Consider the following 25,130-nt stretch of genomic DNA (forward strand, 5'->3'; position numbering starts at 1 on the left):
GCATGGTGACTGTTTAAGGATTGCCCTGCCTAGCAGAAGCTGGACTGGTGCGGTTAAGCGTCTGCCTTTGGCTCAGGGCGTGATCCCGGAGTTCTGGGATCGAGCCCCACATCGGGCTCCTCCGCTGTGAGCCTGCTTCTTCCTCTCCCACTCCCCCTGCTTGTGTTCCCTCTCTCGCTGGCTGTCTCTCTCTCTGTCAAATAAATAAATAAAATCTTAAAAAAAAAAAAAAAAGAAGCTGGACTGGTGCCCGTGGATATCCTCTTTCACCAATTCATAAATGATATTTTTAAATGTCTGTATTAATGAACTCTTTGGGTAGGGGGGAAAGGAGCTTCCATAGATTTTTAATTTGTAATAAAGGCATTTTAAAAAGAAAATGTCTTACAATTATAATTAAAAAAAAAATAAGTCCAGAGTCACAAGGAATCACAGACCACTATGGAATGAATGTAGTTCTCATCCCCATACCACTGCTGCTAGTGGCAGGTACGAAATAAGATGAAATTGGACGATGGATAGTCAGGGCAGTGGTGCGCTCTCTTGTCTTTTCTTTTTCTGTTTTTTTAATATTTTATTTATTTGACAGAGAGAGTGCAAGCACAAGCAGGGAGAGTGGCAGGCAGAGGGAGAAGCAGGCTCCCCACTGAACAGGGAGCCCGATGTGGGACTTGATCCCAGGATCCTGGAATCGTGACCTGAGCTGAAGGCAGACACGTAACCAACAGAGCCACCCAGGCGCTCCTTTTCTTATGAGGCCTCTACTCCCATCACCAGAATCCCACTCTGACCTCATTTAAACCTAATTGCCTCCTGAAGCAAATGCTATCTCATTGAAGGTTAGGGCATCAACATATGAATTTGGGTGGGGCTGGGGGACACCATTCAGTCCAAAGAAGCCGTCAATCTCAGGAAGGAGATTCCCACTTCATAGAGTTTCTGTGATGCAAGAGACCTGGCTAAGAGACCAACAAAAATCTAGGTGAATGTCCAGTGGCTCCCTTCCTCATCGCCAGTGGGCTGAGGATTGAATTTTCTCATAAGAAAAATCCAGAGGAAGATGAAGTCCCTAAATATGTCTCAAATGTTGCCGCTTCTTGGGGGGTGCAGTACGTAAATACGCTCCCCCAATACTACCCTGCTCTATCACCCTGCTCCCATTTCTCTTTCCTTCCTGCTTGTCTTGCCTTCCTAGTAAAACACTGAGGCACTTTACTGACACAATAGGGAACAACCTTATACTTGAATGTAAGAACATGATTTTTATTTCAGTAAAGAAATCCTTTTTATGTACCTTCTCTGGAAAGTGAAGAAAAACAACAGCTATTTTGTCTAAATTTCAGGATAATTTGTTTTAGCTGTTTGAGTTCTTTTTTTAAAAAATATTTTATTTATTTATGTGACAGAGAGACAGCCATCGAGAGAGGGAACACAGCAGGGGAGTGGGAGAGGAAGAAGCAGGCTCATAGCAGGACCCCGATGTGGGACTCGATGTGGGACTCGATGGGGGATCTCGATGTGGGACTCGATGTGGGACTCGATGTGGGACTCGATGTGGGACTCGATGTGGGACTCGATCCCAGAACGCCGGGATCACGCCCTGAGTCGAAGGCAGACGCTTAACGACTGCGCTACCCAGGCGCCCCAGCTGTTTGAGTTCTTATACTTCCTCAGGTCAGGGACTCTCCGATACATGTGAGGTATGTGTCCTCTCTCTCAATTATTTCAACCCAGGTCTTTGTTAGACATATTTATATTAGTGACATTTCAGAAAACCAAGAACAAAGAGAAATCTTACAAAATAGCTTTAGAAATAAAATAGATTTTCTACAAAGAAAGCTGTTGTGTGGGGAAATACTGGACTGCAATACCTACTGCTTGATCTCGCCCACAAGTCTGGAAAAAACCCGGAGGACAATGTTCAAATCACACAGTGATTTGTGTATATAATCAACTTAATATTTACAGTGTATATAATCAACTTAATATTTACAGCAAAAAGCCAGGGTCATAGTCCACAACAGCCCTCATAGTGGATCCTGCATTCCTTTCTCAAAGTGTTCTGAAGTGTATTCCTTTCTCAAGGTGTCCCATCTTTGACATGAGTGAGTTGACTTTTAAGAAGGCATTTTGCTCCTGGGCTGTTAGATTCCAGCTACGGAGATGGGTCCAGATTAAAAAGGTTGGGATACTTTTGGTACCAGAAACATCCGTGGTTAGAGAGATGTCTGTTTGTGGTATTCAGTGGCATGGCAACTGGATGTATACTTGTGGGACTGAACAGTATGTGGTTTAGCTAATAGTTTGTCAAATTCGGGGCAATGGCAACTTCCCAAGACTGGCATACTAGTGACATCAACAAGGCAAGAGTCACATGGGCTACCCTGCAGGAGGGAGAGAAGATAGGTTGGATCCCTTCCCCCTCTCATCCCTGTAGCCGTGCTCTCAGGCCCAAAGGAGGTCATGTCCTGTCGGTTGAGGGAATTCCTCCCCATGACTGAGACAGATAGTTTATCCTGCACCACAGGCAAGGATAGGGCCCTTGATCCCACACCCAGAGTAGTGAGTGAAAATTTTCTGGCTTGGGTACTTTTGTGGTTTAATACAAATTTCTATTTAATATATTGATATCCAGATTATGGGGATACAAAGGCAAAGTGGCAGGGCTACATTAAGGAAAATGTTGAACTTTAGACCTTCAACTGATGGCCATTATTTTTGAGGTCCTTGTAGGCAAAAACCCATGATCTGTACTGGGGGGGCATGGAGAAGGAGGGTAGTGTCTCCCTGCCCACTGCTGTCTAGTAGGGATCGCGATCTGCCACTGATTTGAGTTTTCAGAAAAGGATGAGAAGAGATGGAGGTGCTTTGTGGGCACCCCCTTGGAAACTGAGGTGTAAATAATTGTAAAGAGTGGTCTACAATCGAAGGAAGGAAGTGAATAGCCTGCTCAAACATGTAGTGCAAATGAATACTGCCCTTTGTGGGAATCGCTGTATCAAGACCAGAGATGTGTAGTATGGGCTGGGGTTATCTTGTCTCTTCCCCATCACCCACTTAAGCGTGTTTTTACACTGTCAGTTAAAATGCTCGACCATCCCTGTGCCTTAGGAGTCAGATGGAAATGGAGAGTGGGCCCACTGCTGTGTAGCTTGGACGGCAAATTTGGGGCCATTATCAGATGCCATATGCTTGAGGAACATAAATAGCAAACAAATGTGGCCTTGTAGGGCCTGGGTAGCGTGGCCCAAGTCAGTGGAATGTATGTGGATGGTTAGGCCAAACCTGGAGAAAGTGTCCATGTAGTCAGGATCCAACTGAATGCTCTGGACAGGACTAGAGGCCCAGCAGGATCTATTTGTTAAGAATATCCTGGCTTTTGGCTGGAAGCATTTGTCCCTGGACAGTATTTTTAGCTTTGGTTGGAGTCTGGCAGGTAGAACTGCTTTTCCATGTCCCTTTGGCATCTTTCATGAGAGTGGCCGTCCCATGCATGTAGTTCCAATCCAAGATGGTGTCTGAGGTTTCATAAGCCACCCTCTTGTGGATCCCGGAGGCACTTGGTTGCCCATCTGCTTGCTCTGAGGCAGAGAAGAATTCAGTCTCTGCATTTAGCGGACGAGCACAGACTGCTTGTTGATTGTGTTCCCCTTTGTTAATGTCGAGGCCTTTTGGTGAGCATCCCCATGGGTAGCAGAAACTTATTAGCAGCAGAGTCCATTTTTATCCGACTATCTTATCCCTACAGGAGGCCTTATTTTGTATGCTGGTCTGAGCCTTGCTACTGGTCTGACCAAGCAACCAGGCCATTAGCCACCTCCCTTTAGTCAGTGAAAATGTAGTATGGCTCAATGGCTAGGGTGGCCCTGATAGCCATCCGTATTGCAGGAAGCTCTGCCCATTGTGCCACATGTTCCTTACCATAGTAGGCAAGGGAGAGGTCCCTTTCAGGTTGGAACGTAGCCCCTCTCCAGTGCATGCTTGTAGGAGGTAACTGGGAGGAGCCATCAGGGAACCAGGCCCATGCATCATCTGGGAGGTCTCTCTATCTGGCTCTTCATTAGGCCAGTAGAGTCAATGGCTCTAAGGGTGATACGTCTGGGAGACAGAGAGGCACTCTTGAGATATTTTCCTGGGGTTGAAGACCCTAATTTGGGCATATTTCACCTTCTCCTGTATGTATTTCTGTTTCACTTCAGAGGATTTCTGAGCCACCCCAACCTGGTAACTTGGTTCCTCTGTTCATATCTACAACACGATTGGGATTTCTGGTCCTAAGACTATTTTACAGCCACAGGTCACGTGCTCAGTGTCTACCAAGACCCTAATACAGGCTAATGTATTTCTACTAAACATTTAAGAAGAAAATAATTCAATCTTAAATAAATTATTTGAGAGAATTAATAAATTGGTAATAATTTCCACCTCATTTTATGAAAGTAAAATAATCTTGATAACAAAATCTGATAAGGATAATAAAAAGAGAAAATAATAGGTCATCACTCTAGCTGATATTACATAGGTATAAAAGTTCTTAACAAAAAAAAAGAAAAACCAAGTCTAGAAATACACAAATAAAGATAATACATGATGGCTAATTGGGTTTGCATCAATAATGAAATTTGGACTTGATATTAGAGAAAATTATCCATGTATTCTACCTCAATACCAGATTAATGGATGATATAGTTATATCAATAGATGTGGTAAAAATATTTGGTAAAATTAAGCAACCATAGGTGATGAAGGAGCAAAATATTGATATAAAGAAACTTTAATTTGATTAAATTTGATTAACTTTATCAAATTAAAGACCTTGAATAATTTTAAGACCTTTAATTTGATAACGTTTAACTCAAATATCCTACATCAAATATCACATTTTGTGGGGCGCCTGGGTAGTGCAGTCATTAAGCGTCTGCCTTCGGCTCAGGGTGTGATCCCGGCGTTCCGGGATCGGGATCGAGTCCCACATCGGGCTCCTCCGCTGGGAGCCTGCTTCTTCCTCTCTCACTCCCCTGCTGTGTTCCCTCTCTCACTGGCTGTCTCTCTGTCACATAAATAAATAAATTTTTTTTTTTAAATCACATTTTGTAATGAAATGTGATAACTTTTCCTCTGAGATCAAGAATCAGGTGAAGGTACCCACTATGACCATATTTGTCCGCTCTGTGTTGGAGGTTCTGGGTAGAGTACATGGCAGCATTAAGGAGTGAAAGATAAAACAGCTATCAAGAAAAAAGTTGGGGCGCCTGGGTGGCACAGCGGTTAAGCATCTGCCTTCGGCTCAGGGCGTGATCCCGGCGTTATGGGATCGAGCCCCACATCAGGCTCCTCCGGTATGAGCCTGCTTCTTCCTCTCCCACTCCCCCTGCTTGTGTTCCCTCTCTCGCTGGCTGTCTCTGTCAAATAAACAAATAAAATCTTAAAAAAAAAAAAAAAAGAAACCTGCCATTGTTTATAGGTGAATAGGTGCAAATGTAGAAAACACCAAGACTCTACGGACAAATTATTACAGTTAATATATTAAAAGCAACTAAAATTTAGTATACCAGCACCAGTAAGAAAAATAATATAATTACAATAGCATGAAAATATCAAATACCTATGAATAAACCTGAAAAAATTATGCAAGGACTCCAAAGAGAAAATTATCAAACTTTCTGCTAGACCAAAAAGACCTAAAAAAGGATGAGTATTATGTTCATGAACAAAGACGTGGATTATAGATTCATTCCAATACTAATCAAATCAGATTTTTTTAAAGTAGACTCCACACGCAGCATGGAGCCCAACGCAGGGCTTGAACTCACAACCCCATGATTAAGACCTGAGCTGAGATCAAGAGTCAGATACCTAGGCAATGGAGCTGCCCCGGTGCCCCCAAATCAGATTTTCTTTTTTAAATTGAAACTTGAAAGGCAGCTTTTGAAAATTAGGGAATTGCAGATGAAAGAGTTCTAGAGATTTATTGTAGAACATTGGCCATATTGTTGACCATCCTGTACTGAAAAATTTGTTTAAAAGGTAAAAATAAAATAAAAGATGGAAAAATATCAGGAAGTGCAAATTTTAAGAAAATATGGGCTTGCAATTGATCGAATATAGTCAGAGCCTCTCAGAGTATATGTAGAAGGAGTTGCAGTATCAAATATCAAGACCAACTGTAAATGGATTATCATCAAGATTGTGTGATATTGGTGTAGGAATAGACAAGGAAACCAACTCGAAACTACAAAACACCGCCGAAAGAAATGAAAGACCAAATAAATGTAGAGACATCCTGTGTTCATGGATTGGAATATTTATATTATTAAGATGACAGTAGTCCCCCAAAGCGATCTACAGATTGAATATAATCCCTATCAAGATTTCAGTGGCATTTTGAAAAACAGAAATGGAAAAACTGATCCTAAAACTCATATGGAAATCCAACATGGCCAAAACGGTCCTGAAAAAGGATAAAGTTGGATGATTCACAGTCCCAATTTCAAAACCTACCACAAAGGTATAGTAATCAAAACTGTGTTACTGGCATAAAGATGAACATATAGACTAATGGAATAGAATTGAGAATCCAAAAATAAAACCATTACATCTATGATCAATTGATTTGCAGCAAGGATGCCAAGATCACTAAATGGAGAAAGAATAATCTATTGAGAAATTGTGCTGGGCAACTGGGTATCTACATGCATAAGAATGAAGCTGGAATCCTACTGCTCGCCATATACAAGTTAATTCAAAGTGTAGCAAACACCTAGATGTGAGAGCTAAAAATATAAAATTCTTCAAAGAAAACATAGTGGTAAGTTTTCATTACCTTGGATATGACCAAGAATTTCTATTTTGTTCTGTTAATTGGTATTGTAAATGAGATTGTTTTCTTGATTTCCTTTCCAGATGGTTAGTGCCACGGATTTTTGTTATGTTGGTTTTGTATTCTGCCACTTTATGAAATTATTCCTGGTGTGTCCGTAGAGTTGGTTTAAGTTCCAGCCTCATCAATCACTAGGTGTAAAAGACCTTGGTAAAACTATTAACCAAATTACTTAATTGTATGGATTAGGAAATTGGAGCCTGAATAGAGTGAACAAAGTCTAACAGCTCATTATTGTTAAAACAAGGGCAAAATTTTGAAGCTCCCAACTCAGGTGATCCTTCTGTCTGCCATATCATTCTCTCTGCGCTGGGCTGAGAGAGCAGGAGGCTGTGTATTTCGTGCAAAGAAGTTTGGCTTATGATTGCGTGAGAGGCGTATAAATGCAATGAGATAGCCCGAAGCTTTTTGAGGAAAGCAGTATCACAATCAGATCTTTGCTAGTGGAAAGAGGCTCTCCTCCTTGACTTCTTTTTCCTGTGATACCTTGGTTTGAGATCTGAAGCAAGGAAGATTTCTGACGTGTTGGGAGGGCTCCTCATGCTTTTTGTGTTGATTTATAGTCTTCATGATTGTAAGAGAAGCGGAATTTTGGAGGGTGATAATTTCAAGCAGTGGGGATGATTTTTTTTTTAACATACTAATATGGCTGTTGACTTTGGGGGTTTGTCTTTTAATAACCTGGTATGAAAATTCATGCAAGGAAATCTCACTAAGATGAAGTTGGGACAGGAAGAGAGAGACCTTGCAACCTTGCATTGGGTACTTCACCTACTAGGCATTACTTTCCCAGCAGGGGGGCAGAAAGACCTTTCTCCTCCCCAGCAATAGTCCTGCCAATAAGACAGTCACAACTCAGCCAGTGAAAACTCACTATACTTGGAACTCCCAGGTTATTCCAGTGGACTTGGTTATAGCAGCCTTCCCAACTGCCCCTCTTCCTCTGTAAAAGAGGTTCCTCTCCTTTGTTCTCCAGACTTGCGAATAGTTTTTCATTCTTTCTCATCCTGGATTGCAATCTCTGCTATTTCTGAATAAGCCCATCTTTTGCTGGTAAAATAACTGGCAGTTTTATTTTTAAAGTTAACACTGGTGATCAATAGCCTGCTAATAGCTAATGAATGTTAGGTTCATTCTTTGATGTTCCACTGCATTTTCTGTTTATTCTATTGGTCCTTGTCATGCCTGTGCTACTCCCCCAGGCAGACTCTAAGCCAACAGTGGGTGATGGTCCAGTGAGGGTGAAGAAAAGATCTGGAGACAGAGACCAAGGTTTATCGGGGGAACTTAGAAGGTTCTAGGAGCAGTGGGCTGAACAAAGCATCTGCTGCTGAGATCTATGTAGCAACTTAGCCTAGAAACTCCTTGTAGGCTTTCCCCTCCTTGCATGGCCAGCATTCCAAGGAGGTCAAGTCCTGCCATCTGGACAGTTCCTTACAAGGGAGACGCTCTGGGTTGGCCACCCCGGGAGTCCCTGACCTTGAATGCTGAACATGTTTTTCTGCACATTCTGCTTAATGGTATATAGAGGGAAGACAGGATCTCTACATTCTCAAGACAGTGATTGACAAGGGCATTCAGGATGTGATTGTACAAACCAGCCGTCTGCACGTACCATAGCATACAACCTCTGATTAGTTAACTCATCCTATTAATTCCCACTATGTTTCACAAACTTCTTACTTTCTCATATCTTATGGATTTTGATCACTTTCTTGTTTTCTTGCATTTATAGACAAACTGAATATTCTCGAATATGCAGCAAACACACATTATAAAATGTTGTTAAATTGTATCAGAATTATCTGCAAACTTGGGTGCTAGAGCTGTATGGAATAATAGTATTAAAACTCTGATAAAATTTTATTTTAATCATTTCGTTCCTATATTCAGGCTAACTAGAATTCATCTATGAAGGACAAAAAAGGAGATAAAGAAAAATATATGATCTTAAAGCATTTTTGATCTTAGACATCCTCTAAACATGTGAGAATGATCAACAAAACAAAATAAGGATTACAATAAATAACATGTAGATCCCCTCGAAAGAATTATTAAAATATGTGCTCGAAAAAGGTAAATGCAAATAAATGTTAGTAGGTCAATAGATCCGCAAAATTTATTCTTTGGCCTAAATTTCATACCGGAATATAGAATCTGGAAATAAAATCCCAAATTATCAGAAAACATTGGAAAAGTGTGGTAGATTCCCTGTAGGAGAATACAGATTGTGTATTAGTTTATTGCTGCAGTTGTAACTAATTACCACAAACTTAGCACCTGAAGATAACCCGCATTTATTGTCCCGTACTTAGTATGGTTGGAGTCTAGGCACCACGTGGTTCGCCTGGGTTCTCTGCTTGGAGTCTCACCAAGTTCAAACCAAGTTGTCAGCAGGGCTGTTTCTTCTGGAGGCTTTTGGGGAGACCCTTTATGCAGGCTAATCTAGGATGTTGGCAGCATTTGATTTCATGTAGTTGTAGGACTACGGGCTGTTTCTTTTGCTAGCTGTTGGCTGGAGGTCACTAGAGACCTCCCATATTCCTTCCTTCATGGACCCTTTCAAAGACAATGATGGCAGGTTGAATTCCTCACAGTCCTCAGATCTTACTGACATCCCCTTCTGAGGTGATCTCTCTTTTACTTCCAGCCAGAGAAAGTTCTCTGCTTTAAGGATTTATGTAGTTAGATTGGGTCACTCAGAAAATCCAGGTTACTCTCCCTGTTTTATTTTATATTACTTATTTATTTTTAAGAATTTATTTATTTATTTGACAGAGAGAGAGACAGCGAGAGAGGGAACACAAGCAGGGGGAGTGGGAGAGGAAGAAGCAGGCTCCCAGTGGAGGAGCCCGATGTGGGGCTCGATCCCATAACGCCGGGATCACGCCCTGAGCCGAAGGCAGACGTAACTCCAGATGATAGAAAAACATAGGACTCCCCATGTTTACTGTAATAAAAATATATTACAGATACACAGCATAGATTTAAAAAGAGCAGACTTGAGCCTGCTATACTAAGAAAGGCCTGCTTGCAAGGCTGGCATCTGGGAATTTGGATTTGGGGAGAGTTCCCGCCACTCTGATGACAGAGGCTCCTTGTGCCTGAACTATTTGTGCAAACTATATTTTCGACACTTGTTTTCCTTCGGAGAATGTGGAATTTTGGTATGTGGTAGGCAGAGGATGCTTATGTGATTGACCCCGGATTAACACCCTGAACGCTGAGTCTCTATTGACCTTCCTTGACAGACAACATTTCGCGTGTTGCCACAACTCACTGCAGGAGGAATTAAGCACATCCTGTGTGCCTCCAGTGGGAGACAACGCTTGGAAGCTTGCACCTGGTTTCCTTTGGACTTTACGCCATGCCCCTTTCCTTTGCTCTGTATATTTTGCTGTACTAATATGACTATGCTATGCTATGACCATAATCCGAGTCCTCCTAGCAAATCCTCAAAACTGGGGATGGTTTTGGAGACCCTGACACAGAGGTAATCTTGTAAACTTTAAAACAAATAAAAATAAAATAAAACTTCCAAAGAATTAAATATATAGGAGCTTCCACCTTGCTAGAGAGTGAACTGCATAGAAAAAAGGAAACAAATTAATTAAATGGAACTCAGGTTTGAAAGAAAAAGAAGCCTTGATAAATAAGAACATAAATTAAAAGAGAGGAAATTAAAAACTTTTTTTTTTTAGGTTTCGATGAAACACTTTTTAAGTAAAATGTTAGCAGGTGCATTCAAAAGACAGAAAGTCTAAAGAGACAGAGAACTTAGAAGTCATCACATATTGACCAGTAAAATGGTGTTGGAATAGGATATATTCAAGCAAGTTTTTCTAAGTGTAAACAAATGGAAATTCTCCCATTTCATAAGCAATCCTAAAGTCTTAAAAAAAAAAAAAGGTGGGGGCGCCTGGGTGGCACAGCGGTTGGGCGTCTGCCTTCGGCTCAGGGCGTGATCCCGGCGTTATGGGATCGAGCCCCACATCAGGCTCTTCTGCTACGAGCCTGCTTCTTTCTCTCCCACTCCCCCTGCTTGTGTTCCCTCTCTCGCTGGCTGTCTCTATCTCTGTCGAATAAATAAATAAAATCTTTAAAAAAAAAAAAAAGGTGGCAGGGATCTTTTCAATTCACAGTAGCTGGCCACAATAGCAGATTCCAAAACTGTTGTCCATGTATGAATATATATGTATAAAAATATTGTCTATGGAACAGTTTCGGAAATCTGTAGTACTGAAACACTATGGTATTGAATCCAGCGTCTTTAAAAATTATAATTCAGCATAATAATTTGAGAAGTCCTTTGGGAGTAACAAATGCAGCAAATCTTCAGTTTTTGTCTTTCATCCATCCCACTCTCCTCCTGCCTGTCACGTGTCCTTGGGAAACTGCATAAAACCTGAGCTCACTGTGATTAAGTCTGAGAAGACCTTATGTACGTTTGTACACTATTTACATTAGTTGTGTGTGTGTGTGTGTTTGAGAGAGAGAGAGAGTGCAGGAGCTGGGGGGGCGGAGGGCCGAGGGAGGGAGAAAGAGAATCTGAGTTCTCAAGAACTGAACCGGGCTCAATCCCGTGACCTGAGCCGGAATGGAGAGTAGAACGGTCAATCCGCGGAGCCGCCCAGGTGCCCCCGCTTTGTTTTTATATGTATTTCTTGTACACTATTAACTTTGGCTAGACTGCTTACATTTGTGATCCCTTGTAATAGTCACAATAAACTTACAAGGGAAATAGTATTATTACCTCCTTTTTACAGAGTATGAATGTGAGCCTTAACTTGTTTAACTTTCCCACACTCGCATAAAATGAAAGTGGAGAAACTGGTCTATGATTCCAGAGGTTAAGCTCTTCACCAGTGGACTCTGATGCCTTCTGGAACAATGCTAGATGCTTATATTGGAATGATTTAAAAATTTTTTTAAAGATTTCATTTATTTATTTGAGAGAGAGAGCATAAGCAGGGGGAGGGGCAGAGGGAGAAGCAGACTCCCTGCTGAGCAGGGAGCCCGATGGGGTCTAGATCCCAGGACCCTGGGATCATGACCTGAGCAGAAGGCAGACACTTAACCGACTGAGCCACCCAGGCAGCCCTGGAATGATTTAAAAGATAAATGTAAAGCTTATGAACTTTAGATCATAGAAACATTAACATCAGGAGAAAGTTTAAAAAAAAAAAGAAAATGAAAGACAAAAAACAACACTTGGACTTGTCTTTGTCTTTCTTCAACACTCTCCTCCCTCTTTATAGCTGGCGACTGGGTTCTCCAGGCTTTCCAGATGCAGACAGAACACCCTGTGGGTCTCAGCTTGAGGGATCTCCTTGTCCCTGAGAGAATGGGATGTTGGGAACAAAAGTCCTTTTCATGACACAGAAGGAAGCCCTGTGCATGTATTTATTTGACAGCAGATTGTAACATTGAGACTATAATTCCGCGGTTACGAAAACCAATAATAGGCCCTCAAGTCAGATGCTTGGAATTTTACTTACTGTGAGCCTTGGTTTCCAAGTTCACTTAAAATTACACAGTCACATTCTTGTCACAACTGACATATTTAGAAAATGCAATAAAAATACTTAGCTGGCACTTTTATTCCAACTGAGTACTAGAATGAATATATCTATTATGCATAAATAATTATATATACATATGCATATATAGATATAAACACATATGCATAGATATACATATGCATATATAGATATAATTATATCTACATATGCATAGATATACATATGCATATATAGATATAATTATATCTACATATGCATAGATATACATATGCATATATAGATATAATTATATATACATATGCATATATAGATATAAACACAAGGGGACAAACTATATATATATATACATGTTTCTCTCCTGAGAAATCTTCCCAGCATGAAAAAATTATTGTTCTCTTGTGTTATAAGCAAATACTTCTAAGTCTTGACCTCACTAACGTAACTAAACATTAATTTATGGAAGAATCAACAAAGATGGATTTGTGGATTTACTTGATGCCAAGAAAGATGGTTTTCTTTAGGTCCCTGTCTCCTCCTGGGGAATGGCTGTTTCTGGGCAAATCACTTTAGTATCTCTGCTGCCGATTCTTCCAGCCAAACCCGGAGGAAAGAAGAAATAAACATCTTTTGATTTCAAATATATAGGATTTAGGCTGTTCTGCTTATTAGATGGACACCTGAAAAAAAATCACCACGTGGAAACAGATTCCTACAATTTAGCATTTATTGGAAGTGAGGTGGGCCGTGCCAGCCTCCCAGGCCACCTCAACGGGCCTCATGCAGACACACTCATGAAACAGCACTTTTTGCCTGATACGCTTCTTGGAGATTCAGCGTTTGGGGAATCTGGAGAGTTGCAGATTTTAGGCGGTTGACACTGTAAGAGCACCCCAAGCGCTCTCTAAATCAGTAGGAAAGTGAAGGCAGCTGAGAGTGGGATGCCTATAAATTCACTAAGGCCGGCCCCACTTCCTGTTTCCTGAGACGAGCTGGCTGGGGGTCTGCCCTGATGAAGGTCTCTGTGGTGTTAGGGGTCTGGACGCTCCTTGCTGCCTCGATTTGGCCTTGTGCCGAGAGCATGTATGGTAAATGGCCAGCTCTGGAGGACACTTCCTCGGAAGGGTCGTGATCACTTTCCGTGCCGGGACGCTCTCGAAGAGATCGGATCTTACAGTTAGATAGAAGACCAATGCTTTGGGGCCAAGAAGACTTGAGTCAATATACTGAGGCCATCTGGGGTGGGGGAGCAGGGTGCCGGGACCATCTGGGGTGGAGGACTGAAGTCACTGGGACCATCTGGGGTTGGGGGGTGCAGGGCTCCGGGACCATCTGGGGTCAGTGTAGGAGGGCATTGACGCCTGGCTGTGATCCATGGTGCTGGGGAGCAAGGAAGAGTCTACCTCAGCCAATTCGTGTAGCAGTTATTCATGCTCCTCAGGCTTTCCCTCAATTTCTCAGCCACTTGAGACATGACCTCATGTTGGACTGAAACGACTGTAATGTAGTAGGGAAAAAAAATGAAGCCAGAAGCCCAGACTTCCTATATGTCCATGTCCATGTACCTTTTGAATCCATCTTTAAATTGTCAGAGCTCTTTTTTTTCCCTTGGGAAGGATCTTCCTGACAATCCTATCTAGGTGACGCTAAGATAATATTTCAAACACGTGGAGCAATTTGGAGCTTACTTTCACTGGTGCAGAACACCTGCCTTCTCCAATGCCACTTTCCCCCAAAACATCTCCCTGAATTTTCTTACTTTCTTGACAATCTGTCTGTAAAGACTGAGAATTTACAGGCTTAAATAATGTTGGAATCTCTCACTCGTGACATACGAATATTTTTTCACGCTGGGAAGATTTAGATCCTCCAAAGTGTTTAAGAATATCCTCAATGTATTCCAGGGTCTACTGGTTCTATTACTATTTTGGGAGCTTTTTTATGAAGGTTTGAACCTCCAGCTACTCTTTTCATTGTGTGTTCTGTCTATTTTTAATTTGTAATGGACCTATAAGTGAGCGCCAGTCCTACAGGAAAGAAGATAACAGACAATTAGTCCCTCTGACACATGACTGGCTTTGCTCAGAGCCATGTTAGACTTATTTGTGAGAAGTAGGAGATACTACAATATTGATGGCAGATGGTCATTTTTAAAGACACTTGTTTGACTATTTAACTGTCGGCCATCAACTTTTAAATTGCTGCAAGAGTCATCTCCTGGGAGATTATCTAATGAGCTTTTGCTGTGAGAAAATCATCCTCCAGCTCCTAGAATTTCTAAAGTTACCATAGGGGGGCACTTTACTGAGTAAATCTGTGAAGAGAATAGGGTCAAAGCCAATCACGTGTATAGTTTTGTGCTAAATGGCATAGGAAATTGAATTTTTAGATGATATGCAAACTCCAGTTATCATGTTTGGCATGTGGTGTATTATTGCGATTGGCATGAATCACGGAAAACATCCGTGACAAGTTATCCTAATTGCTTTAGGAAGGAAATCTTGCTTCCTAATAATTTTTCTGACCGCAGATCTGTTCATGTATGTCTTCCAATGGCAGCCTTTATGAAGGCTTTCGACTTGGAGCCCTTTACCCATTTACTCATCACTCTATGTGCTTTCTGCAGGGGACAATGGCTAATTATCATCATACCTGAGTAGTACTGAATGTACTGCTACTGTTGCTTTGTGTGTTTTTTTCCTTCTGTTTTTAAAGACGTGCTGCTGGAGGACAGGAGGCATTGATCAGACTTCAGCAGTGACTGAATTACTTATTTGTGGAATAAGAGGATACTGTTTTATTTACTTCCAGGTTTTGTTGGACTCCAAGGAGGGAGCTGACATGTAAATGCTCTGGTTGTGGCTGTATTTGGGACCCATACAGCAATTAGGAGACCTCTGAGAGTATAGGAAATTCATCTTAAACGTCATCCCAAACCACTGTAGCTGAACTTCCCAGTTACGGGCTAGAATTGCCACCTTGGGTGCACGTTCACTTGAACCAGTTCGGACCAGTCCTCATAGTGATCTGAGGTTCTGAGCCCACTCAGTCAAATTGCCAGAACTTATGTTCAACCTGACTGTGAGTCTTCACTGTTGGTGGCCTTCGCTGACTCATGGATAAATTGCATTGCAGTTTTAACCAGTTTTAAAAAAAAATCTAATAATTGCGTATCTACAGAATTCAAGCCCTGTCCAGCCAGCTGTAGGAAGGCTGCCTTCCGAAAGGTGGGATGGCCTTTAGCAAGTGAACGTGCTGTGTGCAGGTGGTACGATCAACAAGGACGACAGTTCAAATTGTATATATTCAACACTTCCTGGGTTCTGTGCAGCTGTGAATATAAAGATAATTAAGAAATGAAATCCACGTTCAAAGTATTTATCTTAGCTTGGAGGACCGGTTGTGTTTGAGTTACTTCTATGAAGGTCCAAATAGGAAGATAAGGCTTAAACCCTGTGACTCTCACTTTTGCAGAACACGAGGAGGCTGTATTGGCTGAGATATAGAATCATGCTTTGGGTTTTGATTCTCACACCTTTGTAAGTGTAGGGCAGCTCCTGGCTATCTAAGAGCAGGCTCCGTTTGGAAAAAGTCTTTTAAAAATGCTTATCTCTCATTGGAACTTTGTATCAATACGTATATCAATAGAAACATAAGGTTTGTTTGTAACTCGCTTCTTTCTCACAGTTGTTTTCTATTGATCACTTTATGTGTATAACTGTATTTTCCATGTTATATGGAAGTTGATTGTATAAATACATTATAATTTATTCCTTCCTTTGGCTATTGGTCATTTGGCCTGGAGTATTTTTGTTCATTTACATTTGTTTTTATTGTTGATATATACTTGATGTATATATTGTTGATATGTATGCAATCCATTTATTGCAACCATTTGTTGCTTTTTGTCCTTTTTGTTTGTTTGCTTTGGTGTTTTGTCTCTCTCCCCTCCTGCTTTTTTACCTTCACCTAAATTGTTTGAAATGTGTTTTTCTCCTTCATTCTGTTTTGTTCTCCAATTTGGAAGTTTCATAATCTAATTTTTTAGTCCCCCCCATGACTAATCACACTTCTTTAAATACTAAAGCAAATAAATCTGTATTTTCTTTCCGAACAGTAGTAAGACCCATGCAGTTCAACTCTGATCATCCCCTAAGAAAATCTGGTTAATATCCGTCTGGCACACTTGCTCAGAATCCAGCACGATTTTACTTCCGCAGGATGCATTAATCTGTTAGAAATAGCGATTATTCTTAGCTGACTGAAGATTTCAATGTAGAGGGTAAGAATAGGTTTTACATAAAAACTTTCACAGGACTTCAGTGGATTTTCTCTCTTCAGATTCTTTCCTCTCTGGCTCTGGTCCTCTCCGGTTCCGGTTGCTCCAGATACAGATCGTACTCACCCACTCCTTTTCCTTCTTCCTCTCCAAAAAGCCTTCCTGGGAATATATCGCTTCTATTCGAATGCATTGCAATTTACTTCTGTCCCTGATGGGTAGCCCCAGATACATCACCCTCTTTGGAATCTAACTTCTTTCAGAGGAGGCAGGGGGCTAGAAGATTGTGATTTTCTTATGTGTCGATTTTCTTCCCTGTGAAATAATTGAAGTCTAGTTATTTGAGGAGACAATGATGCAGATATTTTGGAAACTAACGGTGATGTGAAAACTTTTTATATGCTGTTCTTTAAGCCTTGATGATCTTTGCCGGAGAAAGAAATACCTTTTATTTAATCACAAAGGGCATAGCTAAATATTCGTTGAGCTCTTCCCTGAGATAAGATGTGTCTGACACTTTCTCCTATGATTCTTTCTGCAGTGAAAGTAAGTTGTTCTATGGACTGGGTGATGATCTCGGTTAGCCCGTGTGGGTACAGCAGCAATCTGTATATATTTGCTGATGAATTATATCTGGGATCGGGTTGCCCTGTGACTCGGATACAAACATATGCCTATGATTTTATATATCCTGTACGTGACTGTGGGATCAGGATAAAGGTGAGAATAGTGATTATTTATAAAAATAACTTCCAAATAGTTTTTAGACTTTTATAGGTGACACTAAAATTTTTGTCTTTTTTGTTTTGTTTGAAAGAACAAATTTTGCTTCTAGTTATCATAATTTATGGGTAGATGACAACACAGTTCCTTACTTATCATTCACTGGACATTGGGCCATTTGTGTGGACAGGACCTGAGAATACACATTTCCAGACTGGTTAGGAAACCGATTTTAAGTTGTCCCTAGGCTACGCTTGTATTTCACTAAAGCTTAGCAGTTAATTTTAAATTCCATTCGATGCTCCTAATGGGGAAGGTCGCAGCTCCTGGAAAGGCATTTCCTGTTCGTTGGATCATTTGAGCTGCGTGTGCTCTGAGAATGTGTGTGTCCATATAGCAAGTAGATTTTCACCGGGATAAAATCTCTGTCACTTATCCTCCTAGGTGTCATCTTCAACTGTATTCTTTCCCCGGAATGTTATCTTTTCACAGATTCCCATATTTCAACAAGTTATATTCATACTACAAAGATATTTTGGGCCAATGACTAATTGTAATAGTCACCTACAAATAAGGTGTCGGCTTTATTAGAAATGAGGGAACAGAATGAAGCTCTGTAGTCACTTTTACAATTTGTCCCGGGCACACAGCTGGTTGATGGTAGTGCAGATGCCAAGCCGGGATGATCGCCTCCAAAGCTTGGGCTTTAAACCATTCTGTTATTTGACCTCCAAATCCTCCTTTTCGAGAGAACTGTTGAAAATCTTTCCATTAATGAATCATAAAGATGGCTCTCATGGGCAGTTCGGGTTTGCTCCTACGTACTATGAAGATTTTTTTCCAGGCACTTTAAATGCACTCTTAGGGATAACACTCCTCTTTTGTCCCAGTGGGTTGTCAGACCTTCGTATCTACATAGAAGTGACAGTAGCCAGCTTTGAGATCTTAAATGTTTTCTACTTCCTACTCAAACGTGTATATGTGTCCCCTGTTACTAGAAGTAACTTTTATTTAAACTTTTTGCTCCCCTAGGTTGTTTCAGAGGATACTCTCCTTTTTCAAACAGAGATGTACTTTAACCCTAGGAATATACATTGTGACCGTCAGAAGATCCCTTTGGAGTGTTCTGCCTCCAGGTGAGTCCAATAGACCAGACTTCTTTGGAATGGATCTGCTTCACCTGTACTTAAAGATGCTTCTGTGGAAGTATGGACTTCAGACTTGATTCACACTCATAAGCACACAGCCAAACATGAAATTAGCATTTCTAAAAATACCGAATACTTTTATTTTTAAATGTGATGTTCATTTTAGAATCAAAACTTACGCAATCTAGTGTCACTAGGTTATTTTGCAGCAGCTGGACCACAAAGCAGAATCATTAGATACTCAGTCACCTTAATAAGTGGGAGAATCAAGCCTGATGCTATTTTTCAATGTCTCCTCCTTCATAATACTCTAATACATCTCATGGTTTAATTCCATGTTAATAGAGTAAATGACTAAAAAGAGAACATGAATTCTTCATTTTAATACTAACTCATGGAGATGCATAACAGGAAAGGTTTATTAACCTAATCATTAAATGCACTTTGCTTGTGGGACTGAGCCATTGAAACCCAAAGGGACCCCACATGAAACTTTGAGAACAAGTGGAGTGGTATATGCTGAAACACTTTGATATTTACACTGAATGTTATGAGTTACAAATCTTGTCACTGTAATATTTACATTGAGTGTTGTTAGTTACAAATCTTGGAAAAAATTTTATCCTTGTTTAATGTATGGAAAGAGTTGACATCAAAAAAGAAGGTAGAGCTCAGAGCAAACGTGCAGTATTTTTTGCAGGGGAGAATTTTTTTTTTTTTTTTTTTTTTTTACATAGGCTCCATGCCCAGTGTGGAGCCCAGGGCCAGGCTTGAACTCATGACCCTGAGATCAAGACCCGAGCTGAAATCAAGAGTTGGACGCTCAACAGACTGAGCCACCCAGGCACCCCTGGTATTTTTTTATTGTGGTAAAATGTATGTAAGATGAAATTTATCATTTTCACCATCTTTTGGTGTAAAGTTCAGTGACATTATGTAAACTCATATTGTTAAACACTCGTGATATTCTTTAAACTTATTTTCGTAAGGCACATCTAATGCTGAGGAATTTGGTGATACTCTGGGAAGTAGCTACACGAACACTTGATTTTGGAGACACATGTGCTCACACACATTTTCATTCCTATGTATTAGCCACTGCTTAGAGTAATATAAAATGTTCTGGAAATCGGCTCTGGAGCTATTTCCTCTCCGTAGGCTACCTGGTCAATAATGACAACTCCAGCGTTGTCTGCTTCAATAGTGATTTTAATGTTGTTTGCAGCTCATCTTCTTTAGGAAAAAAAAAGAAAACTTGGCCAACAAAGACACACAGTTAGGTTACTGGTGCATGAGTTTCACTGTTGCGCGCACGCGCGCACACACACACACACACACACACCCTTTGCCACCACTATATTGGGTCAGATTAAGATTTGACAGCTTTTACGTACTGTCCTTAGGATCCACTTGCTGAATCCATTTTACTGGGCACTTCAGTACCTTACAAAGCAAGCATCTCAAATCACCTGTTATCCAGAGGGTATAGGCACTGAGCCACATCCCTAAATCACTATACTGAAAACGGATACAGTGGTAAAAATAACTTGGACCCAAGTGTAGACCCAGAGAGACCAGGTACAAAGTATGCCAACAATATCTGTTCTTGTTTTTTGTTTTGTTTTGTTTTGTTTTAGGAAATCAGTGTGGCTTACACCAGTTTCTACAGAAAATGAAATAAAATTGGACCCCAGTCCCTTTATTGCTGACTTTGAGACAACACCGGAAGAAGTAGGCTTGCTAAGTTTAAGTCAGATGGGTTTCCTCCTCAAGGAGGAGTAGAGACTTGGAATTGGTGTCATGAATTTTGTTGGGAAAAAACTGTTTTTTTTTGTATTAAAAAAGTTAGTATAATCTTTTCTTAAATATCTTATCCCTAAAAATCCCTAATTCAATGAAGGTCCTGATTCAGAGAAGGTATATTTGTCATTTTTTTATTCATTAGGGGTATAGCTTATTAATTTAATGTTAACTATTAGGTCATTTCTACTACCCATTTAAATTTTATTTTCTGTTTTATATGGTAGAACAAAATGTCCTCAATGACAATAATTTGATCTAATTGATAGGAACCTTCAAGAAATATGTTATAAATATTTTTTAGTAAAAATAAAGAATAGCGATAGATAGGTATATAAATGTTCCAGAGACTAAATTTGTGCAGAGTCTAAAATTCAACATACTAACTCTCAGGACAGACAAAGTCCTTTTGTGTGAAGACACTTTAACTTGTGTGGCTTTCCTAATTAATCAGTAAAGTCGATTCCTAAAAATAATTCAATGTGTATCATATTTAATTACTGCAGAAGGAAATGAGAGTCATATTCTAGAATTTAAATAACCACTTTCTTAACTGAAATTTGATGTCAGGTTTTCTGTTCTCTCCCTGATATGATTTTTCCACACTTGAAATAATTGATGGATTGAGGTGGTCAAGTGTCGTATCTTCCCATCATAGTATCATCTTCATATAATCATTTATCACCAGCTGCTTGGATGTCTTTTCCGTAAAGAGGGAGTCTTCCCATGTAATATACAAAAAAGTCACTCCTGACTTTTGGGATATTTCTTATATCAATTAGGAGACTGGAGCTGTGCCTTTTGTTATTTAATTGCTTTGTAAATGTATATTTCGGATGTCACATGAGCCTGGAACCTGATTTTGCAAGGGCATTTTTCATTAAGGTATTTTCATTAAATTTTTTAAAAATTTAAAGTGCTGCTCTTCTATCATTTTCAATAAAATGCAGCTTATAGTATACTTGTCAAAGAATTTAAACATTGTCACAATAGGTATCTACCTTCGACAGTTAATATAAAGCTAAGAGGTAACACTTCTGTGAGGCTTAACATGTGTCAGGCGATGTTACCAGCATGTAATGACAACTTACTTAATTCTAATAGCCCCAAAGTTATGTATGAATATCACATCAATTTTACAGGTAAGAAAACAAACATAGGTTAAATCATTTGCCAACTGCTCTTAAAATTGGTGATCTTCTTCTATTCTTAGAGGAAAAGCTTTGAGCTTTTTCCCATTGGGTACGGCGTTCACTGTGGGCTCGCTTTACGCAGGCTTTCCTATGTGAAGGTGCATTCCCTCTACACCTAACCAGCTGACAGTTTTTTATCATGAAAAGGTGTTGAATTATTTTGGTTAAGGTGTCCCTTAAATAATTGCCAGTCCTTTTTGGAAATCAAAGATGGAAATAAAATCACAAGAATGTCTCTGTTGTTAAATGTTGCTGTTGCAAGTTTGTAGCAGGTGGCTGGCCCTGACTCAGCAGTGCATGGTAAGTTTTCGTGGATGTGCTCATTCTCCGTTTCATTGTATGTAACTGATCGAGGGGTGGATTCATCCGGAACATTTACAAAGCCCAGATAGTGATAGTTACTTTGTTTTTCAGTTTTGTGGGAAGCAAAGCTGGACTTGGCATAATTACAGCACATCAAAGACTTGGTATTGATTAGTTCATATGCTTAAACGCTGCCTATTTTCTTTTTGAAAATACGTTTCTGCCGTCCTTGGGATGTGCAGAGGGATGCAAGGGACAGTAGGAATCTTTTCCTTGAGAAGTAGGTTTTAGCGACACAATGGAGTTCCAGATCAATTGTAGATAAAAAGAAAAAAAGTTCAACATGCTAAGAATTAGATGCATAGATGTTTTAGCTTGATTATGGTAGTGTTTTCACTTCCATGTACGTTAGCTAAATGTATAGGACTATACACCTGAAAAAGGAAATTTATTGTATATAAATTATATTTCAATGAAAGTGACATAAAAAAATATGCTGGTCTGGCTACAAGACGCAAGAGCTCATCCCATATGAACCTAACTGCCCAGAGATACATTTAATAGTAGATCGGTTAGACTTTTCAACTGGAATTTATTGTTCTATTAGAAAATGAAGGTTCTGTGAAATAGATGCTCTTAAAACGAAAAGTTTTGAGAGGCCAATAGGGATTTTGGTGGAGAGATGGAAAGGAGATGGAATCACGAAGTGTGTGTGTGTGTGTGTGTGTGTGTGTGTGTGTGTGAAGCAGTAAGGACCGAAAGACATTTGGACTGAGGCACCCAGGCATCTTCTACTTGAGTAGCTCAAACACTGCCCAGCCAGCAGCCAGTCCCCCAAATAGCTCATTAAAAGGCCCCCAAACTAGCGGGTAAAAACCTGTAGACTGCCTCTAAAAGGAGGCAAGAGTGACTTGGTGGCTCGCTCAGAGAACGACTTACCAAGAAGCCACTGGAAGATGCTCGGAAGGGCACTTGGCCAGTAGTTGGGGCAGATCCATCAGGGTGGGGTCCCTGTAGATGCGCTTCGCCAGGGGCTCGCTATGAACTCTGTCACTCTTTCCTGATGAGCCCCATGGCCACTTAGAAATCAGGAGTCTAATATCACGGTGGGCTGAGGGGCAGAGGGGTAGCACAGAGCTGACAACGTGTCTGGCAGTGGTCAGAAACCATCCAAGGGAATAGAGTGGAATTTGTGCCCTGAGTAAGGTTTATGAAATTTGGCAGATGAAAATACAAGATTCCCAGCTAAACTTGGATTTCTCATAGCATTATTTTTATTATAACTATATTCCACACAATATTTGGGACTTTATTTAAATAATCAAATATCATATGGGGCATACTTATATATTTTTTAAATTGTTGTTTTCCTGAAATTTAAATTTAACTGGGACTTCTGAATTTTGTCTGGCAACCTTAGTCCCAAGGAGTCCAGCCAGAGCAAAGCAGTGTTCTAGCAGCAGAAAACAGAGGGGAGAAGGTCTGGAAGGAAGATGCTCGCCAAGGCTGTATCTACTCTAGGGCATTTTCACAGTAGAAAAAAAACCACTGGAGATGAATTAAGAACTTGTTCAAGGGCCAAAGGGCTGGCTTGATCAATGTCCAGGGCAGCCGTAAAGAACCGTGTGCTGCTGACTGAGGGATCGAAGTGGTGCCCCTGAATTAGCCCTGGCAGGCTTCTGGCATGAATTTGGCAGCTTCTCGAGTGTTGTACCCCATGTGGACGCTAGAGGGAGCAGCCTGGTCGGAAGGAGCCCTGATCTCTGTATTTCAGGCCCCAAGGAAGAGTAAAGGTCTAATATCCATGCCAGTTGATGAGAGAGGGGACTCTAGGAGATACAAATGAGGGGGGCATTGAAGAAAAGATGCAGGTTTATGAGCCTCCTAAGACAAAGGGAAGAGCAATCCTTGCCCAGACGAGGGGGTTAGAAGAAAACCATGTGAGCAAGAACCCCTAGTCCTGTAACAGAAGAGGTAGTCTCCTCTGAAGAATACTGTGGGTAGGAGATGAAGCACTTTATACAGTGGCTCCATCCCAGGAAACAAGGCAAGGACAGGACGGTCTGCTGCAAAAAGCCAAGTGAGTGAGCATCAGTCCCTGCACAGAAACCAGGCACCCTGGAAACCAGCCCTGTCTGCACGAGCAGTGGGGACACTGAGAAGCAGGAGGGCAGGCCAGCTGGGAGCCTTGTCTTGAACAAGAACCTGGGTCTTAGAAGTGGGCCTCTTACGTGGGAAAAAAGTAGCAGAAGGAGCTCCAGGCCTGGGTAAGACCCATGAGTGAGTGACTCAGGGCTTGGTGCACCCTACTACATCAGCGGACATGTGTTCAGTCAATATTCAGAACTAATTAGAATATGCATGGGCTTACCACCAGACGCAAGGGCAATGACCTTCCATGGATTTCTACCCCAGTTCCCAAAATGTGTTATTGATGACAAATATTCTACCAATATCATGCATCTTGCTTCTGCTCCCCTGATTGAACCCTAACTGTCATAAGGTATGAGCGATATAGCATTACTTTTTGGGTTCTCATTTCTCTGTTAGCTTTGGACTTTCTTTCCTATGAGTTGTCAGTAGAATTATCTGATTGGAATAGCAGAGAGTCTGTTTCCTTCAGATAGCTTTCAATCCTAAATGCCTTTTCAATCTTCTCCAAAGAAGAAAAGCAGTAGACAGTAAGGAACTCTAACGTTTATATACAATACAGAATCCTCTTCCTTGTAGGTAGTTCAGGGTCACCCCTTATTTACGGGGAAACCTTATAAATATCGCTATTTTTCATTCTATTTCATTCAGCGTGATCCTTTGATATTTTGGCTCCAATTTTAGAAGAATAGGAGGAATACAGGCTCTATAATCAAAATGGTTAAGTTCTTTTTTCATGTGACCCCTTTGCTAACACTACATCTTGCCAAATTCATGTCCTGAGTAGCAATAGAAGTGGGTGCCCATGCATATTCTAATTAGGTCTGAATACTGACTGAACACATGACCTCCGATGTAGAAGGGTGCACCAAAGCCCTGAGTCACTCTCTCATGGGTCCTACCCAGGCCCGGAGTTCCTTCCGCTACTCTTTTCTCATGTAAATGGTCCACTTCTAAGACCCAGCAGGGTTGGGAACAGACTGGAACCTGCATCCTTCTCACATTGTCTCCAACCTTGACCATGTGGGTGACCCGTAGGAGAAGCCGGCACTGTTGCCGTGGAGTTGCTTGAGTACCTGGTCCAGGACTCAGAGAGGCTGAGTGAGGATCTGGCGTGAGTGGGAGAAGCTGCAG

At 40.9% G+C, this 25,130-nt stretch overlaps 1 protein-coding gene across 8 annotated transcripts in view; it reads left to right on the forward strand.

Annotated features, from left to right (window-relative positions):
* Window positions 1-22,086, forward strand: part of LOC103666168 (oocyte-secreted protein 2-like) — a 130,451-nt gene extending 108,365 nt beyond the window's left edge. For 7 of the 8 annotated variants that reach the window (XM_040639153.1, XM_040639155.1, XM_040639154.1 and 4 more), the window contains 3 exons: window positions 17,220-17,398; window positions 18,434-18,537; window positions 20,187-22,086. In XM_040639153.1, coding sequence (XP_040495087.1) covers window positions 17,237-17,398; window positions 18,434-18,537; window positions 20,187-20,331 — 411 coding nt within the window. In that variant the 5' untranslated portion in view covers window positions 17,220-17,236 and the 3' untranslated portion in view covers window positions 20,332-22,086. Of the gene's footprint in view, window positions 1-5,435; window positions 6,809-17,219; window positions 17,399-18,433; window positions 18,538-20,186 lie in introns of those variants that run through there. The other variant, XM_040639156.1, reaches the window with a different exon arrangement.
* Window positions 22,087-25,130: the final 3,044 nt, after the last annotated feature.

This window comes from Ursus maritimus, unplaced genomic scaffold (genome assembly GCF_017311325.1).
Source record: "Ursus maritimus isolate PB19 unplaced genomic scaffold, ASM1731132v1 scaffold_23, whole genome shotgun sequence".
In the NCBI taxonomy this organism is placed as follows: domain Eukaryota; kingdom Metazoa; phylum Chordata; class Mammalia; order Carnivora; family Ursidae; genus Ursus; species Ursus maritimus.